The sequence below is a fragment of the Arvicola amphibius genome, chromosome 5, assembly GCF_903992535.2.
Source record: "Arvicola amphibius chromosome 5, mArvAmp1.2, whole genome shotgun sequence".
Lineage (NCBI taxonomy): Eukaryota > Metazoa > Chordata > Mammalia > Rodentia > Cricetidae > Arvicola > Arvicola amphibius.
In genome coordinates this window covers 113,079,712-113,102,236 of record NC_052051.1, presented here as the reverse complement: position 1 = coordinate 113,102,236, position 22,525 = coordinate 113,079,712, and the positions used below count along the sequence as shown (strand labels likewise).

The 22,525-nt window shown below is 53.7% G+C and overlaps 1 protein-coding gene across 2 annotated transcripts in view; it reads right to left on the bottom strand.

Annotated features, from left to right (window-relative positions):
• The window catches only part of Psd2 (pleckstrin and Sec7 domain containing 2), a 36,778-nt gene extending 31,960 nt beyond the window's left edge, over positions 1–4,818 (bottom strand). For both annotated transcript variants that reach the window (XM_038331094.1, XM_038331095.1), the window contains exons 1-3: positions 4,451–4,818; positions 3,171–3,605; positions 2,591–2,785 (exon numbers count right to left, since the gene is read on the bottom strand). In XM_038331094.1, coding sequence (XP_038187022.1) covers positions 2,591–2,785; positions 3,171–3,605; positions 4,451–4,818 — 998 coding nt within the window. The remainder of the gene's footprint in view (positions 1–2,590; positions 2,786–3,170; positions 3,606–4,450) is intronic.
• Between the last annotated feature and the right edge of the window lie 17,707 nt (positions 4,819–22,525).

Sequence of the window (22,525 nt, the reverse complement as noted above, 5' to 3'; positions counted from 1 at the left end):
TGGGGATGTGTGGAACAATCTTTGTACAGTTTAAATATGTGCTGCTCTCATTGTAATAAGCTGACTGGCCCATAGCTAGGCAGAACTTTCGGGGCAAAGAGAATGCTGGGAAGAAGAAGAGCGGAGTCTGAGGAGTCATGAGTCAGACTCAGAAGAAGCAACATCAGAAGTTCATAGATGAGGTAAACGAGCCTTGGGTCAGCACACAGATTACTAGAAATGGGTTGATTTAAGTTGTAAGAGCTGGCTGAAGACAAGCTTAAGCCATCTACTGGGCATTTATAATTAATAATGAATAAGTCTCTGGATATTTGGGAGCAGCTCCAAGACACAGACACTCTGCCTACAGCCGGGGACCTGAGTTTGGATCCCTAGCACCCAGGTAAAAAACCAGCGTAGTGGTGTGGATGTGTAATCTCATCACTGGGGATGTGGAGACAAGAGGACCCCTGCAGTTTGCTGGCCAGGCAGCCTAGCCAGTCAGTGAGCTCCAGATTCAGTGAGAGCCTGGCTCAGAACAGAGTGTGTCAAAGCAATAGAGGAAGACACTCTAGATCAACCTCTGGCCCCACATACATTCACGCATACACACAGATGTACGCATACACCTCACAGACAGAGACAGACAGACAGGAGAGAGATAAGGAAGAGGAAGAAGAAATGAAAAAGAGAAAAGTGGCTGGCTGTGTATTAAAATGCCACTTGTGGAAAAGAGGGCCAAGTGTAACATGTGAATCATACTCCAGCCCATAATTTTTATCTAGTCATATTTTTGGTGGTGGTATGAAGGACTGAACCCAGGGCCTCATGCACATAAGTCAAAGTGCTCTATTCTGAGCTTCAGCCAAGTCCTATTTTTAGCTTATATATTTCTGATAGTGCCTCACAAAGTTTTCCAGAGCGTTCTTGAACTCACTGTGTAGCCCATGCAAGCCTTAAGCTTGTGACCCTTCTGCCTCAGGCTCCCAGGAACTGGGATAACAAGCCTGCACCACCATGCCTGACCAAGTCAACGTTTTTTGGAAGACTCGGAGAAAATAAAATATACCAAATGTTGGAGATAACTAGGAATTTTTGTGAATTTTGTTAACTGTTATAATGCAATTATATTTAAAACTTTTTTATCAGCTAGAGATACACCCTAAGTATTTGTGAGTTGAATGATAGAGTATATGAATATACTTCCAACAAATGGGGGGGAACTGGGACAGTCAGAGGAAAGAATAACAGAAGATCAAAGCTGAGAGCTGGGTGTGCTCTCATGATCCCAGCATCTGGGAGGTTGAGACAGAGGGATTTGGTGACCAGCCTGGGCTACACAGTGAGCCCTCAGAACACTTTAAAGTCACATAGTTGGCATAGGTAAAGTTTGATGTATTGCTTATCTGCTTTGTATATGTTCGAGATATTCTTAATGAAAAACTTGAAACAGAAACGAGCGAGCAGTTGTGTAAATGTTGCTGACGGTGGCATGGGTAGCAGCCACCTGCTTCCAATACCCTAAGCCCTGGGTGCTCGGAAAGGGGGGTTTCTAAAAGGGGCACAGAATGGCAAGAACCCATCTGGATGAGGCTAAGAAAAGAAGGGGGCAGAAGCTACCTAGGGCAAAAGAGCTGAGAGTTGGAGATAAGAAGTTGAAAATTTCACATACACACACACACACAGACACACACACCGCTTTTTGAATGGGAAGGGAGGGCGAACAGCATAAATTCCTGGAGGAGCCTGCAGAGGGCGCCATGGAAACATGGCAGGAACCCATCCTCCCAAGCCAGCCAAAGGAGTACAGCAGTTGTGATTTCAGGAAGGGCTCAAACCCACTGCTGAAGACACAGGGAAGCTTCAGAGGGTGCAAGAAGGCCTCCTAAGACTTTAAGCCCGATCTAAGCCTGAGCCAGGTCAGAGTATCTCCCTTAGCCTTGTGAGTGGCACAGGCCAGCTCCCCCCACCCGCAAGCCTTGCTGGGGTGATAGAGTCCCTGTGGATAGAAAGGCCAAAGCAAGGGCCATACTGTGTTCAAACATTCTCAAAATATGTCATCCACATCACACACCCTCACACACACCGGGTCCCCAACCCTCCTCAGAACTTCTACCTGCCTAGTGTCCTTTGCACCCAGTCTGAAGGTTATGTCCTGTGCTTTTGGATGGCCAGTCCCTTCGGCTGGTCCCAATTAGACAGGCTGGCTTAATGAAGACAGGCACCATTTTTTAGCTCCAGTTCCCAGGCATTTACCCCAGGTCCCTCCACCTGACCCCACTGGGCAGAGCTCCAGTCCTGTCAAGTTATTCTGTCCTTTCTACTACCCTTCATGACACCATAACCACATCCCCCATCCCGCCCCAGCCCTGAGGGGCCGCCCGTCACCACCCCCTCCCTGACAGCAGCCACCTTCTCCCAAGCAGCCCAGAAAGGAAACAGATTTAGGGCGAGGTCAAGAATGAGGACAGTCACAGGAGGGGGTACTTGAAAGCCTGAGGGGAGCTCCTGGCACCAGCCACCCCTGAAGGAAGTCATCGGCACCCTTTTCTGGCTGGGGACGACAGTGGGTCTGCTTTGTCTGGGAAAGGAGCTGGGGAGACACACTCACTTCTTGCCCAGTTGCCGAGCCACATCACAGCGCTGGAAGCCCTCAAGGTGGTAGAGGCGGCGGGCCAGCCGGCGAGCGGCTTCGCTGACCCCCTGGCACCCATTGGCCAGTGGATCTGTGCCACCAGGCTCCAGTCCCTCTGAGCTGCTCAGCTCTGAGTCCGAGTCTGACAGGCCATCCTTGAGGCTGGTGTCGCTGCAAATGGAAAGGAGGGGGATCAGAGGCCCTGCGCGTGGCCTCTGAAAATCCACTGGAGGGGAGGGGAGCGGGCAGAGGAGGCAAAGAGGCTTCGCTGCAATGGGAAAGCATCGAGCCAGACTTCCAGAGTGGCTCAAGTGAAGTCAGATGTGGCTGTGCCCGCAGCATAGCAATATGACCTACTCTGAGCTATTGGAATGGAAGAGCGGAGTGCACCCTCAAGACTGGAGGGACTGTCTGCATGCCGAGGACGGACAAGGTGACCTTGCGAGGGCTTGTGCATTGTAGACACTGTCATGCCCAGAACGCTTTGCCGCCTCTGGGTCTCAGTTCCCCTATCTGCTCGGTGGCTCCCCAGCACCCAACCCAGTCCCCTCCTCACCTGGCAGAGTTCAGCAACTTGTCCGTGTCCTCGTCATCCTCATCGTCCCCTCCCGAGCCCCCGGGTCCATCTTCATGGAACCCATTGGGCACCGATGCGAGAGACAGGTGGCTCAGGACATTCTCTGAGCGGCTGCTAGAGATGGACCGCCGCAGGGGGCTGCCCAGCTCCCCATCACCACCACCAGCTGCCCCCAGATTCTCCTCAGTGCCCAGCCCAGTCCCGGGCTCAGGGCTGTCTCGAGCCCGTTGCTGGATGAGAGGTGTGAGGGGGGCCTCGAAGCTGACACAGCTGTCGCTCTCATCAGTGAGACTGAGCACATCCAAAGAATCCAGGCTGCTGTACTGGGTACCCCGCAACAGCTCTGACTCCAGAATCTTCTCAAAAGTCGCACTGAAGCCATCCCGCACATCCGGCTCTCCGGAGCAGTCCAGCCTAGAAAAGGCAAGAGCAGAGTCACCATCCTACCTAGATGTACCGCCATACTAAGGCTAGCTACCACACTCCCAGTCTCTAGGAACTGACCACACACACATGCACACGTGCGTGTGTGTAAAACCCATGCATAGTCACACACTTCCTGTGCAAATGCCAATGTATCTAGCTACACACACACACGTGCCCCCTGTGCATATCACACGCCCCTGTGCATATACCAACGAAAAGGCTGGAGCTACACATATGTCCCCATACATATTTACACACCCCTGTGCACCTGCCATTCAGGCAGGCGGGCCTACAGCTACACTTTACAAGACTTCCTGACCTTTAGACATTGCCTGCCCATCCCTGCCTCCTTGTCTAGTGGTACCCAAAGACCAGTTTCTCTACCTTCTACTAAAAACAAACTGTAACTGCACTGGCTGGGATAGACACATGGTTCCTGGTACAACTTCTTCAAAGCGCCAGGAAAGTTTCTCTGGGAGGGACGAGCAACAAGACCTGCACCCCTGGGGTCATCCTGAGGTAGAAGGCCCAGATAACCTGCCTTTCACATCTGGATGTTCTGAGTGAACTTAAAGCTCCACTGTCATCTGGGGAGGCGGACTGCAGCTCCTCGAAGAGACTGCTCATTATGGATTGTGGGGGCCAAGTGCTGGGGTGGGGGACAGAAAGCCTGCTTGCCTCTGAAATCCCCTGCAGGGCTCTGACTTCTCAAAACACTCGGAAGCTGAAAATGGGGACAGGAAATCTCAGACTCCCAGAGAGACTAAGGGGCTAACACTGGGCCATATCACTAGAGTTAGAAATGTGGGGGCCCGTTCGGGATACCCACTCACCCCAGCTGAGAATCTTCAGCTTCTGGACAGAGACTCCTGGAGAGATCCTCCTCCTCCACTGGTTCACTAGCCCTCCAGGGCCTGGGTTCCACGGAATCTTCCAGAATGTTCCCATCTTGTCCCAAAGGTAGCCCATTGGTGAGAGAGAGGCTAAGGCCAGGCAGGGCCACATCTGGGTCTGCCATGGGCTCCATGGTGCCCTCTAAGGTGCCTGTCTTCTCGCTGCCTGGACTGCTGATGTGGCTGTCTGGGCCTTCCTGGGCTTCCATTCCATTCTGGACCCCAGGTTCCCCTTCAGCTTCCGGGCTGTGGTCCTGAATAGCACCTCCTTCCTCACGCAGTTCACATGGGAGCTTTTCTTCATCCATGACAGCTTCCACCTGACCCAGCCAGCCCTAGGGCTCCAAAAACCTTGACAGAAGATGGAGAGAGAAAGAGAGTCAGCCAGACAGGGCAGAAGTCAGAGAATCTAAAGTCCTATGAAACCAGTGCTGGGGCAGCCTGTCAGAGGCAGGAGGATGGCCATAGTGATCTCCTTAGTAACTTTCAGTTGAGGAATGAGCTAGGTTGTTTACCCCCAGCTCTCCTCTGGCCCATGGTTGGGCCTTTGTACCCTAGCTCCTGCCTTCTCTATTACTTCTTAGGGTCTCTGTTGTGTCCCTCAGAATCCACCAAAGTCCCTTGAGGAAGACCCAGGCAGTGAGGAACTGGGCAAGTGTCCCACAGCTCTTGAAGGTCCCTCTGTGATATTCCTAGTAGAAGGAGACAAACCCCAGCTGGTCTTTGCCCGCCGTGTGCCTCTCCACGTGTTCTCAGCCCCGGTTGCAGGAGACAGAGTATCCTGCATTTATAACTAGTGGAGGAAATTGACCCGGGAGTTGCTTTTAAAGAGGGCACTAAGAGAGAAGTCCAGGAAAGGAACAGAAGTGCAGCTGGATGCTGACAGGGAACATTCCAGGGAGGCCAGAGGAAAGCCTGGAGACAGCCGTCAGCCACAGGGGGCCCACACCGTGAGCCGCTGTCCAGGGTGCTGGGCGGGTGCAGGGCTGCACTGAGGCCAAGCACGAACATCGGCAACAGCAGAAGAAAGGAAGAAGGGGTCCGGGGCTCCCTTCTTTGTGAGGACCCCCACAGGAATTTGTCAAGTCTTAAAGAAGAACTCAAGGAAGACCTCTGAGAAGCACTCTGGGGAAAGCAAGGCAGGAAGAGCCACTCTCTGTTCACCCACCCTCCAGAGGCTTCCAGCCCAATGTCATCCTAGCTAGGAAGGCAGAACCCATGTGCAGTGAGCTGTGGCCTCACTTGCCCATTCTCTCCTCTCTACTCAGCCCCCTGTAGTCTAGGCTACCCTCCCAAGTGACCTCCCCCAGAGGCTCGAGCCAGTCCCGCCCCAGCACCCTGGAAAGCTGCAGAAGCAGGTGTCTGGACCTTTCTTATTTCTGGTTTGAGTTACTTCCTTGCTCCACTTGGGAGCCTTGATGACCCTCAAGAGCCTGCTTTCTTCTGGAGAGGTCTATCTGGGTTTGGGAGAGGCTGGAGGAGGAGAGGGAGGGGCCAGCTTCTGGGCAGCCACAGAACAAGCTGCAGAGGGGAGATAAGAATGTGGATCCTGAGTGTAACCTGGGGCCATGGGCTCAGGCCTGCAGGAAACAGAGGTCAATTCCAGGAGGACTTTGCACCTATGTGAGCCCACAGAGAAAATGAGTTCCGAGCTCTGGGGATTGGGCCTTTGAGGGGAGCTCAGCTACTATAAACCAGTTCAAATTAACCCTGGGTTTCAAACACGGAGCAGAAGATGACTGAACAGAGAGCGATCTGTGGCCTCAGCCCAGCCCGTTGTCACTACCTAGAGTTTGGATATTTTTTGGGTTTTCTGAGACAGGGCCTCTCTACATGGACTACCTAGAGTTCTAAATTCAGATTTTACACACACACACACACACACACATACACACACAAACACACACACATACACACAAATACACACATATATACAAACACATACACACACACATACAAATGCACACGTATGCGCACATAAACACACATACACACACACACAAAGCCCTCAGATTTAAAACACCTTCAAACCAAGCTCTAAGCTATGTGGCCCTGATGCTAGGACACCAGGGACTCTCGGGGCTCAGTGCTGAGTAAGGGAGTTCTAGTCTGTCCTACATCCCTGCTGCTGCCGCTGTTGCTATTTCTACTGGTTCCCTCCAGTGGCTCACCCAGAGGAGGGCAGGAGGTCACCTCTTCAACTGAGACTCCAAGGGGAACATAGAAGGGAAGAGAGGGAGTGGGGCAGTTGCCTGCTGCCTGGGTTCCAGTCCCCCACTATCTCACCAACCCAGGGCAGCAGGGATCGAGCCCCCTAACCTGCCAGATGTCTCAGACTCCTGCCCCCAGGCACAGAGGTGGAGGTGGAGCCCAGCAGGGTGGGGAGCCCCTCTGGCTAAGGTTCTGTCTGATCTTCCTGAAGCCACTCGAGGGTGTAAGTGGCTCTACCTGACGTTCAAGCCACAGAAGACCGAAGCCAGGAGTATGGACAAATCAAGGATTTCTTGGGTAACCTTATTAGCAACTGCTTCAAGTTCTCCCAGACCTATCTGCCTTGCCATGTCCCCTTGAAGCTTTGAGTAGGATGGAGTTTCTGCCAGCACTGGGCACTGGCTCGTGCCCTCAGTTCCAGGGCTGAACAGACAAGGAGCAGCATTGAGCTCTACTCTAGGCAAGGGGCCCAGAATGCTTGCCTGGGCTGGGGGCCAGTAGAGCCCAGAGTAGTGGAGTCTTGGGAGGGATACACAGAGGGGATGTTTCAAGGCAAAAGGTGTGAAACGATGTCCCAGGTCCTTCCTCTGAACCACGATGTGGCCAGGGACTCACTCTTGCCTGTGGGAAGCCAGAGCAGAGAGGCGATGCTAAGGTCATGGGTGCTGAGTGGGGGCTTGTCACACAACAGCAAAGTCCCCAGGGCTAGCAGCCGCTGAGCTCAGCTCTCCAGCGCAGGAGAGACACACTGGGAAAGGCTTTGTCCGAAACCCCACTGCTCGAGATCAGGGGCAGTCTCCCTCTGCAGATAGAAAGACAAGATGTGCAGACTGAACCCTCCCATGAAATCAAGGCCCCAGAACCTCAACCAAGAGAGTCAGCCCAAAGCAGTGGCTCCTCCTGCCTCCAGCCCTGCTGGCATGAGCAGAGAGGAGGAGCTGGGCCACTGAGCATCTGTCTCAGGGAGACGCCTGCAAATGACAAGCTGGCAGCACTCGAGACCCACTGTGGCCTGCACTCAGCCTGATCCAAGCCCCTGTCCAGGAGTCTTTCACTACCCACAGCCCTTGGGATGACCTTGGGCTTAGTGGCCTTTCAGCACCAGCGAAGGTGGAGATCATCATGATAGTAGAAGCAGGCTGGGCCGGGAGTGACTGGAGAGCCACACACTTTCCGGATGTCAACTGCTCCTCAGATAACCCTGTCCCCTTCCCCATTTCCCTGATGGCAGCTGGAGGATGCTGCAAAAATAAATAACGCCGCATGCCTCCCTCCTTCCTAACCCTCCAGCAATTCCTATCTCCCTTAAATGAAAACCCAGTCTCCCGGCGTGGCCTAAAAAGACCCTGCCTGAGCTCACTCTGCTGCCTCCTCCCTGGCCACACTGGCCTCCTTCTGCTCCCCAAGCTCATTCCCACCTCAGGGCCTTTGCACCAGCTGTACCCTTGGCCTAGAATGTTGCTTCTCTGGATCATTCGGTGACTGTCTTTCCTGCCAGTCAAGGCTCACTCCAAAGCTCCTCCACCTACCTGCCCTGCTGACTACCCAGTCACACTTCACTGAGCTTTAGAGTGTCAAGGAAAATAGAAACTCTTTTTTTCCGATTAATTAAGTTTCTGGTGTGTGTGTGTGTGTGTGTGTGTGTGTGTGTGTGTGTGTGTGTGCACATGTATGTGCAGGTTCACATGTGTGTGTGCATGTGTGTGTGGAAGCCAGAGGTCAACGTGGGTGTCTTCTTCAATTGTTCTCCATCTTATTTTGAGGCAGAGTCCCTCACTGACCCTAGACTAGCTGACCAGTGGGCCCTAGGGATATTCCTGTCTCAGCCTCCCCAGCAGGGGCTACTGGAACACACCACTACACCGAGCTTTTGAGGGAGGGTTGGGTTTGTTCGGCTTTAGTTTGGGTTTGTCAAGACAGGGTTTCTCTGCATAGCCCTGACTCTCCTGGAACTCTCTCTGTAGACCAGGCTGGCCTCAAACTCAGAGATCCACCTGCCCCTGCCTTCCAAGTACTGAGATTAAGGGCATGTGCCATGACCACCAGGCTACACCCAGTTTTTTATATCAATGCTGGAGATCCAAGATGGGGTCCTCAGTCTTGCTCATCAATCCCTTGACTGAGAGCCATCTCTGAAACTTCCCCAAACCCCTATATGTTTATTTCCTGGCCACCTCCCTGGCACTAGGATGAGAGTCTAGTCAGGGCAGGGACCTGTCATGGGCACAGCAGTCCAGAGCCCAGGCCATGCCCGGCACATATGGGTGCTTTATAAAAATTTTTGACTGAGTAATTTGATTATCCTCCTCTCCCTTTTGGCAGAGCCTAGCAACACTGTGGAACATGCTCAGAGCAAGGCTACTACAGGGTTAGGCAATTCTATAGTCCTCCCCATGCTGGGGCACAAGCCAGAGGCCATGGGAAGCACCGGGACAGTGTAGAGGTGTTTCCGGCAGGCAGGTTCCAGGCTGGCTTGCTCTGTGAGACTGCTGTATGCTTAGCTGTGCATAGCCGGCATTTGTGGGCTCATACATGTGTGCATACATACTCAAGCCCACACATAGAAGGAAGGAAACAGTTCCTCTGGGTGTCAAGGTAGAATGAAAAACCTTCAAACCTAAGGACAAAGTCAAGGACAGCTAGACATACATTACTGGACACCCAGGGCAGAAATCCTTCCACCTGTGAAGAGTCTAGAGACAGGAAAAGGGACAGCCCAGAACTTCAGGATGGGGTGATAATGGGGAAGAGAGGCACCTTCGCTAACCATAGTTGCACACAGTGACAGCAGATGGCTTGGTGGAGGGAGAATAAGCCACGTGGTGGAAATGGGGCATAAAGCAGGGCCATGACAGGTACCAAGAGGCTGAGAACTACCCAGGACAGGCAGAATCTAAGTCTCTGGGATGTTGAGCCCAGGCCAGGAATACAGAAAGGTCTGAGGATGTTCTGTAGAGGTGTTGAGGCCACAGCTGTCCCAAGGATCAGAGCTGGAAGCTCTAGATTTGCCTCCAGTGTGCCAGGGAGCTCAGAGACGAACCGCTGGGCTTCCCTCCCCACGTGCATCAGATTCTGAACACTCCTAAGCTGAGGACCTTGCTCAGCACCTAATGGGGTTGGAAGTCTGCCCCAGATGGAATCTCACCTGTGCAAAGCACTCAAAGTCTGTCTGGGATGTGGCGGATGCTCCGTGGGCGCCATCCGTTAGCCGTGGTACTTATCCCACAGTGTGTCTGGGGAGGGTCACAGACCCCTGAAGCCCACACACAGCCCACCCAGAGTTCCACCTCACAGGTGCCCTACTGCCCAGACTGTCAGGGGCGTGGTGGATTCTTGTGGAGCGCTGGGTCTGGGCGAGCCTGGACTCCAACTTGTTCAGTCCCCAAGAACCTTCCACCTCGGACCCCTGCCCACAGACTCCACCAGGGTTCCCTGGCAAAGAAAGGGAATGCTCCCATTTGTAGACCTACTATCTACCCCCTGGGACCCACCCTGAGCCCTCCCATCGGCCCCAATGCCCTCCTCCCCATAAATCCTCCTGTACTGATGAACTCTCCAGCTTACAGAATTATTAGCACATGGCTGGGTTCTTATAGAAACACACCACATACGTGTACATACAAGGACACCAAGCATGACAATCAGTGTAAAATGCTGGCTGGCATATAGCAAATGCTGAGAACAGACCCTGGTCAGCTCTGCCCTCACAAACTGGGGCCCAAACTGGCCCAGACCTCAGCACTTCCAGGACTCCACAGGAATCTATCAAGCCCCTGACAGCATGGACAGTGGGCAAGTGTGAGGGGGGTTTCTGGGGGGTATCCCTAGACCACACATCTCCTTCTCTGTCTCTGCCTCTGCCAGTCACAAGGTCAGAAGATCAGGCTCACCCTGTCATCCAAGAGGTACAGAGGCCTTCCCAAGTTGGGTCACCTAAGTACTTCACTATCCCACTCCCCCAGGGCAGGAGAAACCCAGGACTATATGGGGAACATGACCACCAAGGAGCCTTGGGACCACCTCTGCTCCCAATAAGCCATGTAACCTCAGGAAGGTCACTCACCTTCCTAAGCCTCCAGGCCATCCACAAAATGAGACAAACTAGCCACTCCTATTTCACAAGGTGACTGAAGGAAATGGGGTGGGGACTGCATCCAGGGAAGGGCCTCATCTACCTCCTTCCAGAAGCTTCTCAGGTCTGCCGGGGAACCAGCTGGCTGCCCATGCCCTGGGTGGAGGACTCAGAAGAGCAGCATAGAGCACAGGCAATTCAGCCTTGAAGACCGTTGTCGTTGGCAACTGTCAGTGCAGGTACCAAGGCAAGAGCTTCAGAGGCCCAGCATTAGGGAAGGGACAGAGCATGACCCCTGTGGGACCAGTGGGGCGGGCAGAGAAGGAACCCTCACCCTTAGGCAAACTACTAAGACTTAGCCACACCAACACTGCCACCCAAAGTCAGCTCATAGATACCTCCAACTCAAGGCACATGAACCACACAAGGGGATAAGGAAGAGCCAAAAGTCTGGGTTTCCAGTGACTGTCCCCTTCAGGTAGGGATGCTTGGAGCTGTTAACAAGCCCTGCCCATTCTGTCCACTTGGAGGCCAACCTCCTGTGGGCTGTGGAGGAGCGGGAAGAGGTCCCAAGGATGAGTGCACATATGCATCTGTGTGTGCCCACTGGGACTCTCAGGGCTTCTCCACAAAGGTCATCCTTGACCTCTCCTAGCTCTCTCCCCCCCCCCCACAACTGGCACCCTTATTTGCTTAACATTTGCATACATCAGCGTGATTCTTTAGAGAAATCTTAACATTAATGAAACCCACAGTGTCTGCCTTCAAACTCCAAGTCAGGTAGAGCAGGGAACTCCACCGGCCCCCAGCTGACTTCCCTGCTGGATAAGACCTTCACTATCTAGAGACACAAAGAGCCAGGCTGTTGCCACCTGCCCACTGCTCTGCCTTGCTCCAGCTTCAGAAGATACCTGGGACATCTGATCCATGACCTGTGTGCTGTGTCAGACAGCTCTGTGCTGCAGGGCGCATAGAAGGAGACTGCCCATTGCAGTGGCACAGTGCCTGGGCAGCATTCTCAGCTTCAATAACCAAGAAGGTGAACCCAGAGCTGCCCCTCCTCTTCCCGCCCATTTCAGATGCTCATGCTCCTTAGTGGCACCCAGGGAACCCCCCTCTTTTTCCAACCTCCTTCCATGTGGGCTTCCCACTCACCAAAGACCCTGCCTAATGTCTCTTAATCCCACCCCCCACCAATACTCTCCTCCCCCACCCTCTTCCCACTTCCCTGACTTGTCCTGGTCCTGTTTCAGCTTGGATCTGACAAAGGTTGTGACCTCGGAAAGGAAAGAGCACAATGCCAATGCCGCAGAAAGAAGGTAGCGGGACTATGCTGGGCAGTCCACAGCTGCCTCTTCTCTCACCGCTGGCCCAATGAGAGGACACCTTGACTTGGCAAAGCCTCAACAGGAGAAACTCAGGGGAGTCAAGACCCTGAGCATCCAGAAGGATGGAGGTGCCATCCTTGAAGGGGAGAAATGAGTGGAACAGGCCTGGGAGGAAGCAGAAGTCTCATGTTGGAGGAGCTGAGGTACAGGCACCTAGTTGGCATGAAAGTTGAGGTGTAGAGCAAGCACCTGAAGTTTACAGGGGAAGTAAGGCTGGGAGCTTGAACACACAGATGGATGTGGGGCCAGCAAGGCATGGGTGGCAGGCACTTAAAGCTGCAGCAGTAGGTGAAATCAATGTAAAGTCCTAGCCAGGCAGCTGTGTAGGGACTGAGTCCTGGAGTGCTCCCCTGGAGTGCTCACCTTGAGTGCTCCCCTAGAGTGCTCCCATTTCAAGGGAGAGGAAGGGAGCCAGCAACACAGGAAATAGGAAGCAAACAGGAAAACGAGTGACCTAGAAGCCAAGAAAGCATCTCAAGGAAGGAGACAGGATGTGGGGTGTTGCAGGCAAGGACGGGAAGCTGGCTCGGCTGTACCAGTGTGGAGGCCACGGGTGACCTTGGGAAAAGCAGTGAGGGAATGCAGAGGGGACTTCACAACTGAGTAGAGTCCGAGTGAGCATGAGGGGAGGGTGCGGAGTCTGGACAGCCTTTGCTAGAGGGAGGAGTGGCGCACTGGTCCTGGCTGGACACAATGAAAGAACAATATTTCCAGAAGAAATAGCAGGGCGCCTCCTGATGAAATGACCCTAGAGAGAAGGGAACTACGCTGCAGAAGAGACACTTGCCGAACAGTGTCTTCAAGCAGGCAAGAGGCGATAAGGTCTGGTACAAGGGCCAAGGGTAGCCTTGGGCAGGAGAGGGACACGTGGCCCTGGCCCACAGTGGCAGGAGGAAGGCAGGGCAGAGGTGCAGAAACAGGAGGATGGGTGAACTTGGTCCAGGCAACTGAGGAAGCTGGGACTTCTGTTTCTGTTTTTTCAACGGCTTTGGCTGAAAGAAATGTGGGCAAGGAGAACCCAAGTGTGCTGGGTAGTTTTATGTCAACCTGACACAAGCTAGAGTTATCTGAAGAGAAAGCCTCAGCCTCAGCTGAGAAAATGCCTCCATAAAATCCAGCTGTAGGGTATTTTCCTAATTAGTGATTGATAGGGAAGGACTCAGCCCATGGTAAGTGGTGCCATCCGTGGGCTGGTGGTCCTGGGTTCTATAAGAAAGCAAGCTGCTCATGCCTTTAATCCTAGCACTCGGGAGGCAGAGGCAGGTGGATCTCTGTGCATTCGAGGCTAGCCTGGTCTACAAGAGCTTCCAGGACAGGCTCCAAAGCAACACAGAGAAACCCTGTCTCAAAAAAAAGACAAAAAAAAAAAAACAAAAAAAAGAAAGAAAGAAAGAAAAAGAAAAAGAAAAAAAAAAGAAAAAGAAAAAAAAGCAAGCGGAATGCCAGACTGTAGTGGCACATACCTTTAATCCCAGCACTCAGGAGGTAAAGACAGGCAAATCTCTGTGAGTTTGAGGCCAGGCTGGTCTACAGAATGAGTTCCAGGACAGGCTCCAAAGATACAGAAAAACCCTGTCTTGGAAAAAGAAAGAAGGAAAGAAAGAAAGAAAGAAAGAAAGAAAGAAAGAAAGAAAGAAAGGAGGGAGGGAGGGAGGGAAAGGAAGGAGAGAGAGAGAGAGAGAGAGAGAGAAAGAAAGAAAGAAAGAAAGAAAGAAAGAAAGAAAGAAAGAAAGAAAGGAGGAAAGAAAGAAAGAGCAGGCTGAGCAAGCCATGGGGAGCAAGTCAGTAAGCAACATCCCTCCATGGTCTCTACACCAGCTGCTGCCTCCAGGTCCCTACCCTGTTTGAGTACCTGTCCTACATCCTTCAGTGATGCACAGTAGACATGTAAGCCAAATGAACCCTTTCCTCCTCAACTTTCTTTTTGGTCATGGTGCTTCATCACAGAAAAAGAAACCCTAAGACAATGGCTGAGGGCCAACGAGGAAGTGTTGAGAAGAGGCAGTGGGCTCTGGGCCATAACCGAGTGCTGGACAGCCGCAGACCTGTCTGAATTTGGGGGTTGGACAAACTGTGAGAGCTGTGGGGGCAGACAGTAGTTTTCCTCAGGTTGGAGGAAACCAAGGGTTGGGTTTCACTAGGGAGAGCTTCAGTGGAGTCTGATAAAGTAGCATGAGGTGGGGAATAGGATTCTGGGAGGAAGAGAGTCTCCCAACTCCTGCAAGGGCAGTTGCCTATACGCTGGCTGGCCGCTCCCCTGCTCAAGTACCCCAGCTGGTGCCCGGTCACTCACCACCCACGGCTGTGGCAGGTTGTGTGTGGCCTTCCTGTGCCCTCACCACAAAAGAAGCTTCAGAATCTTGAGAAGTGGTGTCTCCCATCCACCCCCATCCACCGTTACCCTTCTCAAGACACAGACAACAGCTCCCAGGTCACCCCTGCTTCTGGCCTCACGCTGACACTGCCCCTCTGCTCTGAGGATACATCCCTTTCCCCAGACCCCTGCCCCGGTAGGCCAGTCAGCCACACGACCCATGTGAAGCGTTACTCCAGAAGCATACAGTTTCCAAGCATCTGGTGCTGGGCCACATCACGGCCTCCTAAATGGGCTTTCCTCCAACATGCTACCCAGCCAATCCTATGCTGCCTCAGAGAACCTTCTGGTGGGTGCACAAAAAGACCCCATCACTCACCTCTGTAAAATCTCTCAGGGGCTCCCAGTACCCTGGGGCATCAGCCCTCATTCTCCACAGGCAGTGTTCCGGTCTCTCCACCTTACTCCCATCTTCTTGCCACTCCCCCCACACCCTCCACTACCATCTCCCCACCCAATGAGCAGCCGCCACCCAGAGACGGTAAACTCGGAGCGCGATCTAGTCTGTATTGGGTTTGATCCGTTTTGATGGAGCAAAGCTGCATATCCCTGCTACAGGGATGCAGTTCTGGATGTAGTCAAGCGGCCTCACACAACACTCTCTGTTGTGAAGTTTACCCTCTGGTGTGACACTGAGGACAGGACATCCCGTATGGGCTTAGTCCACAGATGTTTAACATGAATCTGATCAGTAGCAAGCAATAAGACAAACCAGAACATGGGAGATTCCACACAACTCCAAAATTGATAAGGTCATAAGAACAAGTGTAAGAAAAAAAAACTTTTGAGGTCAAGTGATTAGCAGCTGAACATGGTGGAGCATGCTTGAAATCCCAGCATTCAGAATGTGGAATTGGCAGGCAGTGGTGGCACACACCTTTAATCCCAGCACTTGGGAGGCAGAGGTAGGCAGATCTCAGTGAGTTCAAAGCCAGCCTGGTCTACAGAGTGAGTTCCAGGACAGTCAGAGAGAACACAGCAAGGCTACACAAAGTAACCCTGTCTCAAAACAAAAACAAAACAAAACAAAAACAAAAACAAAAGTACAACAACAAAGGCAAACAAAAACAAAACCTGAGCCAGGAAGTGGCAGCGCAGGCCTTTAATCCCAGCACTTGGGAAGCAGAAGCAGGCGGATCTCTGTGAGTTCAAGGTCTACAGACCTAGTTCCAGGACAGGATCCAAAGCTACACAGAGAAACCCTGTCTCGAAAAAAACAGAAGTAAAAATGTGAAATCAAGGGACCAGGAATTCAAGGTCTTCCTCAGTGCTACACAGTGAGTTTGAGAGCATGATGCCTGGGCCACATAAGACCCCTAGTTCAAAAGTGGAAGGGGAAAAAAAGCAGGATTAATCCTGAGCTAAGACATAACTAAGCCGGGCGGTGGTGGCGCACGCCTTTAATCCCAGCACTCGGGAGGCAAAGGCAGGCGGATCTCTGTGAGTTCGAGGCCAGCCTGGTCTACAAGAGCTAGGTCCAGGACAGGCTCTAAAAAAGCTGCAGAGAAACCCTGTCTCGAAAAACCAAAAAAAAAAAAAAAAAAAAAGACATAACTAAATATAGTACATGCTCCTTGGCCAAAAAAAATTATAGCCAGGTGTGGTAGTGCACACCTCTAAATCCTAGCATTCAGGAGGCAGAGGCAGGCAGATCTCTGTGAGTTTGAAGCCAGCCTGATCTACATGGCAAGATCCAGGACAGCCAGGACTATAGAGAGAGAGACCCTGTCTCAAAAACCAAACCAAACCAAACAAACGAACAAGAAAGATCTATAACAAATACTTACAAAAGATGTTACTAGAATCACTAGAGAAACTTGAACGGAGGCTAACTATGAGGCAAACTGAATCATTACTAAGTTTTTCAGATATGATAATAGTATAACTGTTTTGCAGGGGGGAAATGTCCTCGAATCAAGGAATTTAGTTTGAGGTGACATGTTATAAAGCCTTCAACTTTCAAATGAGGGAGGAAAGGGGAAGGAAAAGGGTGGCCAGATGCTGGCCCTGGCAAATCCAGGCCTCTGGGTGAAGGGGGTGTGGGTGTATGTGGGGTGTGTCAAGTTGGAATGAGGCAGGAGAATGAAAGGGGTTCGGGATGAGGCCCCAAAGAGGCAAACTGGGGTTCTGATCAGGAGGCAAGGAAAGGGTGCTGCTACTCGCAGCAACCCACAGCCTTGAAGCAAGCTGGGCCATGGGCTTGCCTTGACCTGAATACCAGTCACCCAAACATGCGGGCACAACTCGGGAGGACTCACCACCCACAGTGAGCCTGACTCTCCTGTGCGCCAAGCTCAGGGGAGAACAGGACTCTCAGGACGTGACCAGACCCCAGAGAGACCAGTCGGATATATCACAGTCAGGGCAGGACCTCCCAATCTTGGCTAAGCTGCGACAAGGAGCCAAGTGTCGCCCTGGACTCACCCCACCCCAAAACATCCCTTGAGGGGTGACAGTCTGAGTATATCCTCCCATATAAGGAGGCAGGCTAAATATGGAAGCCCAGACACAAGATGCTTCTCAAAACAGATTTTCCTGGAAAAGACCATCTGGCAGAGAAGGTCTAGAGCATCGTCTGCTTAGAGAGGTAGCTTCAGTCTGCAGGCTGCCCAGAGGAAAACGCCTTCACCTCACCTGCCAAGGAGACCCCAGTGTAGCGCTTCAGGTATCCCTCAAGGTCATGCCCCTGCAGAGTGGAATGCTCTCAGGCCCACCTCTGCCTTGGGCTGTAGTTCCAGGGCAGCAGAGGAGGTAGCTGGGAACACACAGCTGGGGACACAGATCTGAGCCTCAGAAAGTCCTCCCCAGATGTAGTCCTCACTCCACAAGATACGTGGAGTAGACAACTGCCCTCTGGGCCCAGAGGTCTCTCTATCAGAACGGGGGCAATAACGGTGTCTCCCTCCAAAGACTCACAGGTGTCAGGGGATACCCCACACAGCAGCTCTGCTCCATCAATGGAAGCAGGGCAGTGACATTCCCAGACCCTGTCTCTCGGGCTCATGGAGAGCAGGAAGACATCCCAGCTATCTTTCTCTCTCCTTTGAGGAATGACCCTAGATCTGCTTGGGACATCTGTCCCCTCCCTGGTAATAAGCGGGCAGTGCAAGCCTACAGGAAGGAGACCCCTTAGTCTGGCACAAAGCAATTCAGAGCTCCAGGGACAAATCACCTGAGCGTTGAGACCTCAACCCTACAGGAGGCACCAGCTGAAGAGGCCTCCAAGAACACCTGTCATTCCTGTGCCCCAGTGTGTAGGAACCCCCTGAAGGCTCGGCCATGCCTATAGGGCCTGCTCTTATCCCCAGGATCAAAGGCTGGAGGAGCCCTACTCAGAACCCACTGCCTAGCTCCATGCAGCAGGAGAAAGGGCTTTGGGGGAACAATCCTCTCCTCCAGACCCCTGAGTGAACAAGAAGAGCGACTGGCTCATTGTCCTGATTCCTAGATTCCCAGGCCACAGATCTTCCAGCTTCCCTGGAAGGAAGGCATCTGCTTGAGGATGAGGGTAGACTTAGACCGGGTCCCACACTCCATGCCTGCTATCCCTCAAGCTAACCGAGTGGTGTTCAGAAGGCAGCTCTTGTTTCCAGGGTCTGGAGGGGACTAGAGAAATCCTAATGTTCCCTCCAGGCCCACCCTCCTATACCAGCAACCCCAGAGCAGGCTGCTGGGTCTCAGTCACCTCAGCTAGGCTTGTCCTGAGCTGCCAGGAGGAATTCTTGTGCCCTCTTGCTTTATAACTGTTGCATCTGCCCCCAGATCTCTGTCTGGGCCCGGCAAGATGGGCCTAAGACAAAGGGGTGGACAGTGGGCAGTGGGCCCAAGGTCTTGTGTAGAAACAATGCCCCGGTTCTTATTTCAGAGTCCCAGATCCTCCGGGGACAAGAGTCTAGAAGAAAGCCAGCTGAATAGGGTAGTCCCCACATCTGGATTCCCTGCCCCACCCAGACCCAGCTCCAGGTTCCAAGGACCCCTCCTCTCAATGCCACTGTAGCCATTCTGTGTGAGGCCTGGCCTTGCCTACTGCCTGCCACGCCCCCAAGCGAACCCCTGCTCTTGCAGAGAGAGGCCTGGGCCCCAGGCCTGTCTGTCAAAGTTGGGAAACTGGAAAGAGAAATAAATCCTCAAAGATGTTCTGTTGTGGAGGTAGCTGTGGCAGGCCCCAGTACACAACACCCCAACCACGGACCACCAAACTGACACTGGCACCCCACCAACGCACACACTAACACTGATTATACAAAAGGGGGAGGGGACCGGGAGGCAGAGCCCAGGAGACAATTGGGCCGGCAGCTCCGTCCTCCCTGCAGGCGGGACTGGGGCTCTCTGGCGGCGCCCCCACTCCCTGGCCCAGTCCTGACCATCTTGGGCTTCCTCTCCCTGCCCCATCTCCATGACAACCGCATCCTTTGGATGCTCCAGCCACCACAGAATTGATCTCGAAATGCAGCTTTGTTAGAGGACCCTAGCGGGCAAAAAGGGCGGAGGGCGGCTCCCGCCACCCAGCCTGCTTTCCTCTCCCCCACCCTAAACCCCTTCCTAGTCTCTAGCCGGCCTCCTGAGGAGAGGGGCGGGGTCCCTGAGCATGCAGGCCTTGGGGACGCAGTTGGTCCGTGGCCCCACTCACCGCTCGGGTCCCAGCAGCTGGGTCCCCTCTCACGGCGGGGCCATGCGGAAGCCACCCCTGGACCCGCGGTCCGGTGCCGCCGCCTGTTGGAGCTCCCCGCGTCCGCTTCTGTCCCTTCAGGTGTTGGAGCCTCGGCTGTGGAGAGGCTGGGCAGAGAAGGAGGGGACGGACTGCAGGAGGGAGGGAACAGAGCAGCGAAGGAGGGAGGGAGGGAGGAGCGGGAAGGACGGGAAGGGCGGAGGGGGGAGTGGAGGGGCTGCCGGCGCGCGCGCAGCCCCGAGAGAACCTTAGCCACCAGGAGGGCCCACCCGCGGCGCCTGGCCACGAGCGCGCGACCTTGCGCGGGGCGCCCACCCACAGGATGCGGCCACCTCTGTCCCGCACCGGCCCGCGCTGGACCCTTTAAGAAAGTGGGGGAGGGGAGTTCCACGAGGTTCCGCCCCCCTCCTAGCCCAGCCCAGCCTCTGTCCTCGAACCTCTGGCCGACCCAACCACTCTCTGTCCCAACTGTCCTAGCCCCTGATGGAGGGACGGGCCTTGCCCCCACCCCAGAATCCCCATTTTCATCCTGGTAGATCTCTCCTTGGAGTTTAGGGCGCAAAGTAGAGAGAGATAGGCACCCAGAGGTACAGATAGACTTGGGAGTGACAGGAGGAATTGAGGACAGAGCTGGAAGGGGCAGAAGAGCGGAGACAAAAGACAGAGAGGGCCTGTGGCAGGTGGGAGCTAAGATAGGGCCACCCTAGGCTGGTAAGAGTGAGGAGAGGCAGCACTCTGGGACCTAACCTCTCCTCCTGCTTGGTAGTCATGGCCGGCACCCCCACCTCAGGACTGCAGCTCCCTGGAGGAGTTTGACCAGACTGTGCCTGGACTCCACACTAAGGCTTGGCTGTAAATCTCTGATAGCGCAAGACCCCACCTCTCAGAGAAACGCTAAGGGGCTCCAAACCCTAGGGGCTGGAGAAGGGTGAGAAGGCCCAGTCCTTGGGGGGGGGGGGAGCAGGGGCTACCACAGGAGGCCACTTTGTATCTCTGTCCCTCTTCTTCAGCTTCCCAGTTCTGGTCACCAAACCCACAGTCTCCTCTAATGCTTTTCCTGTGTCCTACTTGACTCAAAACGATCCTACAACCCATTTTACAGATAAAAACACGGATGCTCCAAGAGCAGACCTCATCTGCCTCAGGTTTCAGGAGATCTAAGAAACCGGGCAGTTGAGAGAGGGCTTAGTGCACAACATTTCACCTCCCCCAACCCTCAGACACCTCTGCATTCGGGAACCTCAGATCTTCTTTGGGGGAGGGGGACCTGACTCCACTACTGTCCTGCAGGTGAGGAGGGTGGCTTTGGCTGGAGCTCAGGAGGAGGTGGAGGCACCAGCCATTCCTTACTGCGCACCCTCCCAGGTCATGGCCAGACCAACCATTCTTCTGGGTTCCCACCCCACCTGCCCCATACAGATGGCCGTAGACTTGATGGGTGGGGCTGGTGAACTGGGTGCTTGTCCACACGGAGCTGGCGCGTGTGTCCGTTCAGCAGACTGTGGCTCTTCTACTGGTTAGGATGACTTGCTGGACTGGCGATGTAGCCCAGTGGTTAGAACGCTTGTCTAGAATCCGAGCATGCCCGAGGCCCTCGTGGAAGTGGCTCCTGACTTTTTGTCTCCTGTGGACTGAGCCCTGTAAGATCAGGTTACACTTGCCCAGGTAACTATCCCTAGCTTTCATACACAGAGCAGGGAAGAATGGCAAGGGAGGGAGGGGCATATGCTGTCACTAACCCTCTCTCCACAGCACATGGGGCCTCCTTGAAAGCTGTCCCTGACAGCTGTCTCCAGTTCCTCTCTTGAGGAACTCTCAAGCTACTTTCCCCAAACACCTGACAACAGCAGCTTGGGGGAAGGAAGGGTTGGTTTGGGCTCACAGTCGTGGGGGAGGCTCACTGGCAGGAGCTTGAGGCTGCTGGTGGCACTGCAGCGGTCAGGAAACAGAAAGACAACGCTGGTGCCCTGTTCTCTTTCTCCTCCCCCACCCCCCAGTTCAGGACCCCAGCCCATGGAATGGTGTTTTCCACATTTAGGTGGGTCTTCCAACTCTGTTAACCCCGTCTAGAAACTCCCTCACCAACACACCCTGAGATTTGTCTCCTAGGTGAGTCTAGATCCTGCCAAGACAGCCATTGACATTAACAGACTCTAGCCCAGCTCTCAGCTCTTCTGCCCTCACACAATCCACGACACCATCCACAAGGATCACTATTCATGAGGATCACCATCCACGAGGACCACCATCCCTGAGGATCACCATCCCAGAGGATCACCATCCACTAGGATCACCATCCCTGAGGATCACCATCCTAGAGGATCACCATCCACTAGGATCACCATTCATGAGGATCACCATCCATGAGGATCACCATCCACTAGGATCACCATCCCTGAGGATCACCATCCTGAGGATCACCATCCTGAGGATCACCATCCCTGAGGATCACCATCCTGAGGATCACCATCCTGAGGATCACCATCCACGAGGATCACCATCCCTGAGGATCACCATCCTGAGGATCACCATCCTGAGGATCACCATCCACGAGGATCACCATCCACGAGGATCACCAGCACAGCTCCCAGTTACAGATGTGCAGGGTAGGTGTTGCACAAGGGCACCTGAGCTTGCAGACCCCTCGAGGAGCTGGAATCACCCACTCCCTTCTCACCATGCTGTGAGCCTGGCACAAGGCTACAGATGCCGGGGAAAGACAACATTTCTTGCACCCCCAAGTAGATGCAGTAGGCATGCCTACCTAGCCAAGCCCTCCAAATCATATATAAAGGTGCTGGAGGCTGGCTGTAGCATGGGCCTCATGGCAATGCCAAGCCCTTATCCAGTATGCAGACTTCTTTATTCTGAAGTGTTTAACGCTGTCTTGAGGAGGAGCATACAATTGTACTGAGCATACAATAGGACTCTGCTTTCCTCCCAGGACTTCCCTAGCCATGACCCCTGGTCCCTCTGCTTTCTCTCTCTCGGTGCTTGTCCTTCCCCCACTCTAGCTTCAGACCAAGCTAAATGCAGTGAGTGCCAGCACATGGCCCCCAGGTCAAACTTAGACACCAGCGCTGGCTGAGGTTCCTTCCTGCCTTAACTCAGCCCAGCGGAGCCCCCAGTTCTCTTCCCACTCCTCCACCCACCCAGGTCAAACCCTGAAAGCCATCTTTGCCTTCCTCTCTGACAGGCCACCTATGTCCCAGGTTAACCCCTTTGGTCAGTCCCAGTGCCACCCATACTGCCCAGCCACCTTCTCTTCCCTGACTGTCACTGGTTCCACCCCACACTCGAA